The sequence below is a fragment of the Salvelinus fontinalis genome, chromosome 41, assembly GCF_029448725.1.
Source record: "Salvelinus fontinalis isolate EN_2023a chromosome 41, ASM2944872v1, whole genome shotgun sequence".
Classification (NCBI taxonomy): domain Eukaryota; kingdom Metazoa; phylum Chordata; class Actinopteri; order Salmoniformes; family Salmonidae; genus Salvelinus; species Salvelinus fontinalis.
The window spans coordinates 1,082,710-1,096,767 of record NC_074705.1 but is presented as its reverse complement, the minus strand read 5'-3'; the positions used below and the strand labels follow the sequence as shown (position 1 = coordinate 1,096,767).

The 14,058-nt window shown below is 48.1% G+C and overlaps 1 protein-coding gene across 2 annotated transcripts in view; it reads right to left on the bottom strand.

Annotated features, from left to right (window-relative positions):
* cracdlb (cracd like b) overlaps positions 1 to 14,058 on the bottom strand; it is a 53,612-nt gene that overhangs the window by 1,359 nt on the left and 38,195 nt on the right. Inside the window, exons 2-8 of one of the 2 annotated variants that reach the window (XM_055908579.1) lie at positions 3,554 to 3,631; positions 3,185 to 3,341; positions 2,922 to 3,057; positions 2,663 to 2,824; positions 2,334 to 2,402; positions 2,009 to 2,203; positions 466 to 1,867 (exon numbers count right to left, since the gene is read on the bottom strand). In XM_055908579.1, coding sequence (XP_055764554.1) covers positions 466 to 1,867; positions 2,009 to 2,203; positions 2,334 to 2,402; positions 2,663 to 2,824; positions 2,922 to 3,057; positions 3,185 to 3,341; positions 3,554 to 3,602 — 2,170 coding nt within the window. In that variant the 5' untranslated portion in view covers positions 3,603 to 3,631. The remainder of the gene's footprint in view (positions 1 to 465; positions 1,868 to 2,008; positions 2,204 to 2,333; positions 2,403 to 2,662; positions 2,825 to 2,921; positions 3,058 to 3,184; positions 3,342 to 3,553; positions 3,632 to 14,058) is intronic. The other variant, XM_055908580.1, reaches the window with a different exon arrangement.

Below are 14,058 nucleotides of genomic sequence, written 5' to 3'. Positions count from 1 at the left end.
CACTGTTTGTAATAAGATCTGGATCCAGTTTTGATTGGAGGGGAAATTGCCCACTCTGATTCAGAAGTGCTCACTGTAGCTACTATTGTATGATTATTAGAGAAGTGTTCAGTGGTTCAGTAGATATATGTTACCTGGGTCTAAAAAGGCATCTACTACCAGGTCAGTATCATCATCATCTAAGGATAGAACCAAGACAGTGCCTAGAGGTGAGTACATGCTATTGAAACAGGGCCCTCAGTAGACTGACATAGCTGCAACCGTGTGAGCTAGAACACCTTGTTAGTGCAAAGTTAGTTAGTGCATAGTCCAAGTTAATAGTTATTCAATATAGACTCAGCGATATGACGTAGATTCAGAAAGTAAACAGCGTAGTGGGTCAATTTCCGCAACAACTCAGAGCGTTGAACGCGAGGCTCAACTTCTCCGCTGAACTATCGACGACGTTCTAGAGGACATACGTACCTTGGTTCTCGTTGAGTCTGTTTCTATCAGGGGTGTATGAGGGGGGGCAGTCAGACACTTGTGACGGGCCCTTCCTCGAAGCCTTATTTGCCAAGTCACCCCTGACCTTTGAACTTGTGCCAATTTCGCCTTTGACTGGTTCTGCAGTTGTTGAGACAATATGACACTTAACCCTGAATTCTTGGTCCCTTTGCAAGCGATACTTCAGAGACTGAGAAGTGGTGCGCAGCTTCACTCCGAAAGCACTCCTCCTCTCCTGCTCCTGCTCCTTCTCCCCATTTCCCTCACTCTGCCCATCCCTTTTCTCTCCTCCCTTCAGTCCTGTCTCCTCCACTACTTCTACCTCTGTTTGTACTTTTCTCTCCTGAGGCGCGGGTTGTGGTTGGTTTTCCTCCAGGCCTTTAAAAGTGGCCTGCTCTGGTTTTACCTCTTGCCTTCTGACAGACTCCTGATGAGGGTTCTTGGCCACCAAACCCTCCCCTCCTTTTCCTTCTGCATTCATCTCCTTGTTTCTCGTCCCTGTGTGGGCACTGCCAGTGGCGCTCTTGGAACGCTGTCTTGAGGAGGAGATGGAGAAACTGTTTGCTCTAGGCAGTGTGTCTTCGTGGCCAGTAGGTTGCCCTCTCCTCCTCTGCGCCAGGTCCAATTTGTAGGTTTCTTCATTAACGCCCGACAGTGGGACTGCTGTAGTCTCTCTGACAGACTCTCTCTCAGAAGCAGGTCTCTGTGTCTGTCTTATAACGCGAGGGGCAGGGGTAGGTAGAGCAGAGTGGTGTGTAGAGCTGCTGGTGTCTGCTAGGCTCACACCCTGTGTGTTTCTGCTCAACCTGTCTCCCTTGTTAGAGGTGGCTGGGGTCATATTCTCTTCTGGCTTCTCTTTTGATGGCAGTTGATTTGTGGTGGAAGTGACATTATTTGATCCATAGACAGGACTGAGAGGCCTGGAGAGGGTCTTTTCAGATGTAGACCCAGGCCGACTTCCCTGGTCTGAATTATCCTGGATGAGAGTTCTTGGGTGTTTGACCCGGATAGGTTCCGGGGGCTTCTGTGGCTCCTCCACTGCTGCTGAAGGGGGAGTGGGCAGGCTCGGGGTCTCCAGGATGGAGGTCTTGGTCATGGGTTCTGGTAGAGAGGTCATAGCCTGGAGGTAGAGAGGGTTGGTGGTGACGCGTCCCTCTGTCTCAGAGGACACTTGTCTCTGTAATACTTCTTTCTGACCACCAGGGGGGACTGACTGCCAGGGCTTCTCCTCAGAGTCTTTTGGAGATGAAGAGAACGGTCGCTCCCTCCCCTCTTCCTCTCTGTCCTCGTCCTCCATTCCATCCTGCTCTTCCTCCCTCTCAGACTGGGGCTGGTCTGAGTCCAGGTCACTCAGGCTCTCTGAGCCGAGTCTGCTTGCTCTCTAGTAATGACACAGACAAGATAAACAGCCTGTTAAACCATGGTCTTATATTTACACTGTAATCAAGGTATTAGAGATTGAAATGCTGCCCAGTACCCACTATGTGGTGTTTTGATGTTACACTATACAGTGAGATCTTACCAGGGGACCTTTCCTTCCCTTGGCGCTGGCCCTCTGGTTCCTGGGTTTAACAGACATGCGGTGACGGGCGGCAGAGCTGTCCAGGCTAGGAGTGTACTGGGCTGGGCTGGTGAAGTCCATTGCAGGGGAGGGCTCTGGATCACAAGGGGAAGCAGGATTCGGGGAGAGAGGACGGGAGGAGGGCTGGGAGAGGCACTGAGGAGAAAGTAGAAAAGCACGTTAACAACTGAAATGGACCCAACAAACATGTTTTCGGTGAATGTTGTTAGGATGATCAGTATGTGAATGGGAGATGTGGTGTAATGCAGACAGGAAGTTGCATCACCTGCTCCTCCTCCTCACTTCCTGTCCCTGCTAAACTCAGAGAGCTATGGTGCCTGTGAGTGTCAGGGAACTGGGGATGGATTGGAATGGAGGGAGAGGTGTCAATCAGTCAGTCACACAAGGTGGTGGAAGAGTAATGAAGCATGATGATAATGATAATGGTGATGATTACATTGTGTTTTGTTTGCAAGTGTACTAACAGACTCTACTGACTACTGCAAGGTTTGTTCTCTAAAAATAGATGTTATCTCAATGAGACTATCCTGGATAAATACAAGTTAGATCAATTGTAACTTCATGTGTGCAGTATATGTGATCAGCCCCATTCACCTTGTAGGAAGGCCCCTGTGCTGTTCGGTCATGGAACAAGATCTCTGGAGGGCTCTGGGGTAAACCATCATCCTCAGAGGTGGCTCCGGAATCTTCCATTCTCTTTCCAGGGATCAGCAAGGGGGGAGGGCCCAGACACATGTTCTGCTGCTGCAGTTTCAGCTGCCCAATCAGAAACAGTGCATGTGTGATGAGCATACTCCGGGACCAATCACAACAGTAGATTAGACTATAAGGACCCTTCCACCTACGAATTCACCTGCAGTTCTCGTATCCTGCCGTGTACGTTCTCCTGAGACAGAACCCTCGTCGGCTGAGAGGAGCTCTGTGATTGGTCAGCCAGGAAGATGCTGTCATGTGACAGAGCTCTGGACCCCAGTGTATTTGGACCGCCCCTGTAAGTGACACAGGTCAAAAATATGTTTACTACGTACATACAGTATTTCCCAGTGGACATGCTACTTAAACTTGATAACTTGATATGCTACTATTTCCAGTGAGTGAAAGAGGTCAGATGCTTACAAACAGTCATCCTCTGAGTCGTTGTCCCCCAGAGCTATGACATCAGCAGTGACATCACTGGCGGACTGGCTCTGCTTCATCAGTCCTTCAGTCTCCTTCCTCTTCAGACGGCCAAACAGACGACTCTTCAGCAGCTTGAACCGAGACTTCTTCCTCCCTGAAACCACATGGAAGTTACTGTCCTACATTTGGTTTTGTTTGCAGAGTCAGACATGAGACTGTTGCTGTGAAGTTCATTCCTGTTTGCATTGCATAATGCACTGTATATGAAGGGTGTATTGGGAATGAATGATTTGCCAGCTACGTATGTCTGTTTACATTGGTTTAGGCATGTCAATCATTTAATTAGAAAGAAGACAGGTGTTCTACCTGTAAGCTCTTCTCCTGAGTCCTCTACTTCTCCAGCGTTAGTATCCATGACAGGAGACTGGAGTTAGTTGCTCTTACCTAGGAAGAGAGACAGGGCAAGACAAAAACCCTTCAACAACATCGTATTTAGCAACGTCAGAGGGTTGTGTTTCAACAATGGCTATTCCTGTGAGCCATTCAGGAGCCAGTAGACTGCAGGTTACAGCTCACCTCTATCACACCACTCCCTCCCTGGACAAAGTGTGCTTTCAGGACTGGCCTCAGTCTTACTGCCTGAGTATCGGTACTGTGCACACACTGCCAAACATACCTCTCTATACCCCCTTGGCGATGTGGGTTGGAGACCTGTCTCAGCCACTCTCTGTCTATGCCCCCCTGGCGATGTGGGTTGGGGCCCTGTCTCAGCCACTCTCTGTCTATGCCCCCCTGGTGATGTGGGTTGGAGCCCTGTCTCAGCCTCCCCCTGTCTATGCCCCCTTGGCGATGCGGGTTGGAGCCCTGTCTCAGCCACTCTCTGTCTATGCCCCCTTGGTGATGTGGGTTGGAGCCCTGTCTCAGCCACTCTCTGTCTATGCCCCCTTGGCGATGTAGGTTGGAGCCCTGTCTCAGCCACTCTCTGTCTATGCCCCCTTGGCGATGTAGGTTGGAGCCCTGTCTCAGCCACTCTCTGTCTATGCCCCCTTGGCGATGTGGGTTGGAGCCCTGTCTCAGCCTCCCTCTGTCTATGCCCCCTTGGCGATGTAGGTTGGAGCCCTGTCTCAGCCACTCTCTGTCTATGCCCCCCTGGTGATGTGGGTTGGAGCCCTGTCTCAGCCTCCCTCTGTCTATGCCCCCTTGGCGATGTAGGTTGGAGCCCTGTCTCAGCCACTCTCTGTCTATGCCCCCCTGGTGATGTGGGTTGGAGCCCTGTCTCAGCCACTCTCTGTCTATGCCCCCCTGGTGATGTGGGTTGGAGCCCTATCTCAGCCACTCTCTGTCTATGCCCCCTTGGCGATGTGGGTTGGAGCCCTGTCTCAGCCTCCCTCTGTCTATGCCCCCTTGGCGATGTGGGTTGGAGCCCTGTCTCAGCCTCTCTCTGTCTATGCCCCCTTGGTGATGTGGGTTGGAGCCCTGTCTCAGCCTCCCTCTGTCTATGCCCCCTTGGTGATGTGGGTTGGAGCCCTGTCTCAGCCTCCCTCTGTCTATGCCCCCTTGGTGATGTGGGTTGGATCCCTGTCTCAGCCACTCTCTGTCTATGCCCCCTTGGCGATGTGGGTTGGAGCCCTGTCTCAGCCTCTCTCTCTCTATGCCCCCTTGGCGATGTAGGTTGGAGCCCTGTCTCAGCCACCCTCTGTCTATGCCCTCTTGGCGATGTGGGTTGGAGCCCTGTCTCAGCCACTCTCTGTCTATGCCCCCTTGGCGATGTGGGTTGGAGCCCTGTCTCAGCCTCTCTCTCTCTATGCCCCCTTGGCGATGTAGGTTGGAGCCCTGTCTCAGCCACCCTCTGTCTATGCCCCCTTGGCGATGTAGGTTGGAGCCCTGTCTCAGCCACCCTCTGTCTATGCCCTCTTGGCGATGTGGGTTGGAGACCTGTCTCAGCCTCTCTCTCTCTATGCCCCCTTGGTGATGTGGGTTGGAGCCCTGCCTCAGCCTCCCTCTGTCTATGCCCCCCCTGGCGATGTGGGTTGGAGCCCTGTCTCAGCCTCCCCCTGTCTATGCCCCCTTGGCGATGTGGGTTGGAGCCCTGTCTCAGCCACTCTCTCTCTATGCCCCCTTGGCGATGTGGGTTGGAGACCTGTCTCAGCCTCTCTCTCTCTATGCCCCCTTGGCGATGTGGGTTGGAGCCCTGTCTCAGCCACTCTCTGTCTATGCCCCCTTGGCGATGTGGGTTGGAGCCCTGTCTCAGCCTCCCCCTGTCTATGCCCCCTTGGCGATGTGGGTTGGAGCCCTGTCTCAGCCACTCTCTCTCTATGCCCCCTTGGCGATGTGGGTTGGAGACCTGTCTCAGCCTCTCTCTCTCTATGCCCCCTTGGCGATGTGGGTTGGAGCCCTGTCTCAGCCTCCCCCTGTCTATGCCCCCTTGGCGATGTGGGTTGGAGCCCTGTCTCAGCCACTCTCTCTCTATGCCCCCTTGGCGATGTGGGTTGGAGACCTGTCTCAGCCTCTCTCTCTCTATGCCCCCTTGGCGATGTGGGTTGGAGCCCTGTCTCAGCCTCCCTCTGTCTATGCCGCCTTGGCGATGTGGGTTGGAGCCCTGTCTCAGCCTCCTTCTGTCTATGCCGCCTTGGCGATGTGGGTTTGAGCCCTGTCTCAGCCTCCTTCTGTCTATGCCCCCCTGGCGATGTGGGTTGGAGCCCTGTCTCAGCCTCCCTCTGTCTATGCCCCCTTGGCGATGTGGGTTGGAGCCCTGTCTCAGCCACTCTCTGTCTATGCCCCCTTGGTGATGTGGGTTGGAGCCCTGTCTCAGCCACTCTCTGTCTATGCCACCTTGGCGAAATGTGGGTTGGAGCCCTGTCTCAGCCTCCCTCTGTCTATGCCCCCCCTGGCGATGTGGGTTGGAGCCCTGTCTCAGCCTCCCTCTGTCTATGCCCCCCTGGTGATGTGGGTTGGAGCCCTGTCTCAGCCTCCCTCTGTCTATGCCCCCTTGGCGATGTGGGTTGGAGCCCTGTCTCAGCCTCCCTCTGTCTATGCCCCCCTGGTGATGTAGGTTGGAGCCCTGTCTCAGCCTCCCTCTGTCTATGCTCCCCCTGGCGATGTGGGTTGGAGCCCTGTCTCAGCCACTCTCTGTCTATGCCCCCTTGGCGATGTGGGTTGGAGCCCTGTCTCAGCCTCCCTCTGTCTATGCCCCCCTGGTGATGTGGGTTGGAGCCCTGTCTCAGCCTCCCTCTGTCTATGCCCCCCTGGCGATGTGGGTTGGAGCCCTGTCTCAGCCTCCCTCTGTCTATGCCCCCCTGGTGATGTGGGTTGGAGCCCTGTCTCAGCCACTCTCTGTCTATGCTCTTACTAGCTGTCTCCCTCTACATTTCCTGCACTACCGTCAAAAATACTAAAAACTATTAAAATATATATATATATATATATTTTAATACATTGTCTGTAAACAGATTTTGGAGTTGGCGTATTTTAATAACATTTATTTATTTAATATTTAATAATAGCACATTTGATTATCCAGCCGACATACCAGTAAATTACTTTGTCTTTCCAGAGACAAAGACCCTTCATTGATAATAAATAGTTTCACACACTCTTTTCCTTGAACGAGCTGATGACACCTCTAAACTAAGGCAACGTTCATGAAACCTAACAAACCTGATAAATGGTCTACTTTTTGTCAGAAGTTAGATATTAGCTTTGCTATTGTCATTGTTCTAGCTATTTATAGTTAATAAATAAGCGCTTTTCAAGTTGGCCAGTTGAATGATTATTGTGTCAGCAGTTCCAATTAGTTTCAACAGTATTTCTCTTTCAGCAGATATCATGGAGCGTTTGATTAGAACAAGCGGACCAGACAAGAGGCTTTCAGCTCCTGTGTTGACTTTGTTCCTGGACCTGAATAGGAGTTGCCTAGCAGTCCACTGATGACGTGATGTGACATTAAATAACAAGGAGACAATTTAAACACGACCTGAGTTCAACCTTTCCCAGACTCATCGTGCTTACACATACACACACACACACACACACACACACACACACACACACACACACACACACACACACACACACACACACACACACACACACACACACACACACACACACACACACACACACACACACACACACACACACACAGCTCTTTCACACAATGTCTGAAAGAAGACAACAAAAACCAGAGGTTCACCGGAGTTCTAAGCACGCCCAAACTCCCCCAATCCATCTTTCTCCAAGACGTATCCAAGCAGGGAGAAGACTGGGTTAGTGTACTGAACCCAGCCAGCAAACCACATGCAGCAACCCAGTCTAATACAGCAACTAAGTCTAATACAGCAACCCAGTCTAATACAGCAACCCTGTCTAATACAGCAACCCTCTCTAATACAGCAACCCAGTCTAATACAGAAACCCAGTCTAATAGAACAACCCAGTCTAATACAGCAACCCTGTCTAATACAGCAACCCAGTCTAATACAGCAACCCTGTCTAATACAGCAACCCTGTCTAATACAACAACCCTGTCTAATACAAGAACCCTGTCTAATACAGAAACCCTGTCTTATACAGCAACCCTGTCTAATACAGCAACCCTGTCTAATACAACAACCCAGTCTAATACAGCAACCCTGTCTAATACAGCAACCCAGTCTAATACAGCAACCCTGTCTAATACAGCAACCCTGTCTAATACAACAACCCTGTCTAATACAGCAACCCAGTCTAATACAGCAACCCTGTCTAATACAGCAACCCTGTCTAATACAACAACCCTGTCTAATACAGCAACCCAGTCTAATAGAACAACCCAGTCTAATACAGCAACCCTGTCTAATAAAGCAACCCTGTCTAATACTGCAACCCAGTCTAATACAGAAACCCAGTCTAATACAGCAACCCAGTCTAATACAGCAACCCTGTCTAATACAGCAACCCAGTCTAATACAGCAACCCAGTCTAATACAGCAACCCTGTCTAATACAGCAACCCTGTCTAATACAGTCTAATACAGCAACCCTGTCTAATACAGCAACCCTGTCTAATACAGCAACCCTGTCTAATACAGCAACCCTGTCTAATACAACAACCCTGGCTAATACAACAACCCTGTCTAATACAGCAACCCTGTCTAATACAACAACCCTGTCTAATACAGCAACCCTGTCTAATACAACAACCCTGTCTAATACAGCAACCCTGTCTAATACAGCAACCCTGTCTAATACAGCAACCCTGTCTAATACAACATAATACAACAACCCTGTCTAATACAGCAACCCTGTCTAATACAGCAACCCTGTCTAATACAACAACCCTGGCTAATACAACAACCCTGTCTAATACAGCAACCAAGTCTAATACAGCAACCCTGTCTAATACAGCAACCCTGTCTAATACAGCAACCCTGTCTAATACAGCAACCCTGTCTAATACAGCAACCCAGTCTAATACAGCAACCCTGTCTAATACAACAACCCGGTCTAATACAGCAACCCTGTCTAATACAACAACCCTGTCTAATACAACAACCCTGTCTAATACAGCAACCCTGTCTAATACAGAAACCCTGTCTAATACAGCAACCCTGTCTAATACAGTCTAATACAGCAACCCTGTCTAATACAGCAATCCTGTCTAATACAACAACCCTGTCTAATGCAACAACCCTGTCTAATACAGCAACCCAGTCTAATACAGCAACCCTGTCTAATACAGCAACCCAGTCTCATACAGCAACCCTGTCTAATACAGCAACCCTGCCTAATACAGCAACCCTGTCTAATACAACAAACCTGTCTAATACAGCAACCCTGTCTAATACAACAACCCTGTCTAATACAGCAACCCAGTATAATACAGTCTAATACAGCAACCCTGTCTAATACAACAACCCTGTCTAATACAACAACCCTGTCTAATACAGCAACCCTGTCTAATACAACAACCCTGTCTAATACAGCAACCCTGTCTAATACAGCAACCCTGTCTAATACAACAACCCTGTCTAATACAGCAACCCTGTCTAATACAGCAACCCTGTCTAATACAGAAACCCTGTCTAATACAACAACCCTGTCTAATACAGTCTAATACAGCAACCCTGTCTAATACAGCAACCCTGTCTAATACAGCAACCCTGTCTAATACAGCAACCCTGTCTAATACAGCAACCCAGTCTAATACAGCAACCCAGTCTAATACAGCAACCCTGTCTAATACAGCAACCCTGTCTAATACAGCAACCCAGTCTAATACAGCAACCCTGTCTAATACAGCAACCCTGTCTAATACAGCAACCCAGTCTAATACAGCAACCCTGTCTAATACAGCAACCCTGTCTAATACAACAACCCTGTCTAATAAGGCAACCCAGTATAATACAGTCTAATACAGCAACCCTGTCTAATACAACAACCCTGTCTAATACAGCAACCCAGTCTAATACAGCAACCCAGTCTAATACAGCAACCCAGTCTAATACAGCAACCCTGTCTAATACAGCAACCATGTCTAATACAGCAACCCTGTCTAATACAGAAACCCTGTCTAAGACAACAACCCTGTCTAATACAGCAACCCTGTCTAATACAGAAACCCTGTCTAATACAACAACCCTGTCTAATACAGTCTAATACAGCAACCCTGTCTAATACAGCAACCCTGTCTAATACAGCAACCCTGTCTAATACAGCAACCCTGTCTAATACAGCAACCCAGTCTAATACAGCAACCCAGTCTAATACAATAACCCAGTATAATACAGCAACCCAGTCTAATACAGCAACCCTGTCTAATACAGCAACCCTGTCTAATACAGCAACCCTGTCTAATACAGCAACCCAGTCTAATACAGCAACCCTGTCTAATACAGCAACCCTGTCTAATACAGCAACCCTGTCTAATACAGCAACCTAGTCTAATACAGCAACCCTGTCTAATACAACAACCCTGTATAATACAGCAACCCTGTCTAATACAACAACCAAGTCTAATACAGCAACCCTGTCTAATACAGCAACCCTGTCTAATACAGCAACCCTGTCTAATACAGCAACCCTGTCTAATACAGCAACCCAGTCTAATACAGCAACCCTGTCTAATACAGCAACCCAGTATAATACATTCTAATACAGCAACCCTGTCTAATACAGCAACCCTGTCTAATGCAACAACCCTGTCTAATGCAACAACCCTGTCTTATACAGCAACCCTGTCTAATACAACAACCCTGTCTAATGCAACAACCCTGTCTTATACAGCAACCCTGTCTTATACAGCAACCCTGTCTAATACAACAACCCTGTCTAATGCAACAACCCTGTCTAATACAGCAACCCTGTCTAATACAACAACCCTGTCTAATACAGCAACCCTCTCTAATACAGCAACCCAGTCTAATACAGCAACCCTGTCTAATACAGCAACCCAGTATAATACATTCTAATGCAGCAACCCTGTCTAATACAGCAACCCTGTCTAATGCAACAACCCTGTCTAATGCAACAACACTGTCTTATACAGCAACCCTGTCTAATGCAACAACCCTGTCTAATACAGCAACCCTGTCTAATACAACAACCCTGTCTAATGCAACAACCCTGTCTAATACAGCAACCCTGTCTAATACAACAACCCTGTCTAATACAGCAACCCTGTCTTATACAGCAACCCTGTCTAATACAGCAACCCTGTCTAATACAACAACCCTGTCTAATACAGCAACCCTGTCTAATACAACAACCCTGTCTAATACAGCAACCCTGTCTAATACAACAACCCAGTCTAATACAGCAACCCTGTCTAATACAGCAACCCTGTCTAATACAGCAACCCTGTCTAATACAGCAACCCTGTCTAATACAGCAACCCTGTCTAATACAACAACCCTGTCTAATACAGCAACCCTGTCTAATACAGCAACCCAGTATAATACATTCTAATACAGCAACCCTGTCTAATACAGCAACCCTGTCTAATGCAACAACCCTGTCTAATGCAACAACCCTGTCTTATACAGCAACCCTGTCTAATACAACAACCCTGTCTAATGCAACAACCCTGTCTTATACAGCAACCCTGTCTTATACAGCAACCCTGTCTAATACAACAACCCTGTCTAATGCAACAACCCTGTCTAATACAGCAACCCTGTCTAATACAACAACCCTGTCTAATACAGCAACCCTCTCTAATACAGCAACCCAGTCTAATACAGCAACCCAGTCTAATACAGCAACCCTGTCTAATACAGCAACCCAGTATAATACATTCTAATACAGCAACCCTGTCTAATACAGCAACCCTGTCTAATGCAACAACCCTGTCTAATGCAACAACCCTGTCTTATACAGCAACCCTGTCTAATACAACAACCCTGTCTAATACAGCAACCCTGTCTTATACAGCAACCCTGTCTAATACAGCAACCCTGACTAATACAACAACCCTGTCTAATAGGTGTAGGTTCATGCTCTACAACATCCGCAGAGTACGACCCTGCCTCACACAGGAAGCGGCGCAGGTCCTAATCCAGGCACTTGTCATCTCCCGTCTGGATTACTGCAACTCGCTGTTGGCTGGGCTCCCTGCCTGTGCCATTAAACCCCTACAACTCATCCAGAACGCCGCAGCCCGTCTGGTGTTCAACCTTCCCAAGTTCTCTCACGTCACCCCGCTCCTCCGCTCTCTCCACTGGCTTCCAGTTGAAGCTCGCATCCGCTACAAGACCATGGTGCTTGCCTACGGAGCTGTGAGGGGAACGGCACCTCAGTACCTTCAGGCTCTGATAAGGCCCTACACCCAAACAAGGGCACTGCGTTCATCCACCTCTGGCCTGCTCGCCTCCCTACCACTGAGGAAGTACAGTTCCCGCTCAGCCCAGTCAAAACTGTTCGCTGCTCTGGCACCCCAATGGTGGAACAAACTCCCTCACGACGCCAGGACAGCGGAGTCAATCACCACCTTCCGGAGACACCTGAAACCCCACCTCTTCAAGGAATACCTAGGATAGGATAAAGCAATCCTTCTGCCCCCCCCCCCTTAAAAGATCTAGATGCACTATTGTAAAGTGGCTGTTCCACTGGATGTCATAAGGTGAATGCACCAATTTGTAAGTCGCTCTGGATAAGAGCGTCTGCTAAATGACTTAAATGTAAATGTAATACAGCAACCCTGTCTAATACAACAACCCTGTCTAATACAGCAACCCTGTCTAATACAACAACCCAGTCTAATACAGCAACCCTGTCTAATACAGCAACCCTGTCTAATACAGCAACCCTGTCTAATACAGCAACCCTGTCTAATACAGCAACCCTGTCTAATACAACAACCCTGTCTAATACAGCAACCCTGTCTAATACAGCAACCCTGTCTAATACAACAACCCTGTCTAATACAGCAACCCAGTCTAATACAGCAACCCTGTCTAATACAACAACCCTGTCTAATACAGCAACCCTGTCTAATACAGCAACCCTGTCTAATACAACAACCCTGTCTAATACAGCAACCCTGTCTAATACAACAACCCTGTCTAATAGAGCAACCCAGTCTAATACAGCAACACAGTCTAATACAGCAACCCTGTCTAATACAGCAACCCAGTCTAATACAGCAACCCTGTCTAATACAGCAACCCTGTCTAATACAGCAACCCTGTCTAATACAACAACCCTGTCTAATACAACAACACTGTCTAATACAACAACCCAGTCTAATACAGCAACCCAGTCTAATACAGCAACCCAGTCTAATACAGCAACCCTGTCTAATACAACAACCCTGTCTAATACAACAACCCTGTCTAATACAGAAACCCAGTCTAATACAGCAACCCTGCCTAATACAGCAACCCTGTCTAATACAACAAACCTGTCTAATACAGCAACCCTGTCTAATACAACAACCCTGTCTAATACAGCAACCCAGTATAATACAGTCTAATACAGCAACCCTGTCTAATACAACAACCCTGTCTAATACAACAACCCTGTCTAATACAGCAACCCTGTCTAATACAACAACCCTGTCTAATACAGCAACCCTGTCTAATACAGCAACCCTGTCTAATACAGCAACCCTGTCTAATACAGAAACCCTGTCTAAGACAACAACCCTGTCTAATACAGCAACCCTGTCTAATACAGCAACCCTGTCTAATATAGAAACCCTGTCTAATACAAGAACCCTGTCTAATACAGTCTAATACAGCAACCCTGTCTAATACAGCAACCCTGTCTAATACAGCAACCCAGTCTAATACAGCAACCCTGTCTAATACAGCAACCCTGTCTAATACAGCAACCCTGTCTAATACAGCAACCCTGTCTAATACAGCAAACCAGTCTCATACAGCAACCCTGTCTAATACAGCAACCCAGTCTAATACAGCAACCCTGTCTAATACAGCAACCCAGTCTAATACAACAACCCAGTCTAATACAGCAACCCTGTCTAATACAGCAACCCTGTCTAATACAGCAACCCTGTCTAGTACAACAACCCTGTCTAATAAGGCAACCCAGTATAATACAGTCTAATACAGCAACCCTGTCTAATACAACAACCCTGTCTAATACAGCAACCCAGTCTAATACAGCAACCCAGTCTAATACAGCAACCCTGTCTAATACAGCAACCATGTCTAATACAGCAACCCTGTCTAATACAGAAACCCTGTCTAAGACAACAACCCTGTCTAATACAGCAACCCTGTCTAATACAGAAACCCTGTCTAATACAACAACCCTGTCTAATACAGTCTAATACAGCAACCCTGTCTAATACAGCAACCCTGTCTAATACAGCAACCCTGTCTAATACAGCAACCCTGTCTAATACAGCAACCCAGTCTAATACAGCAACCC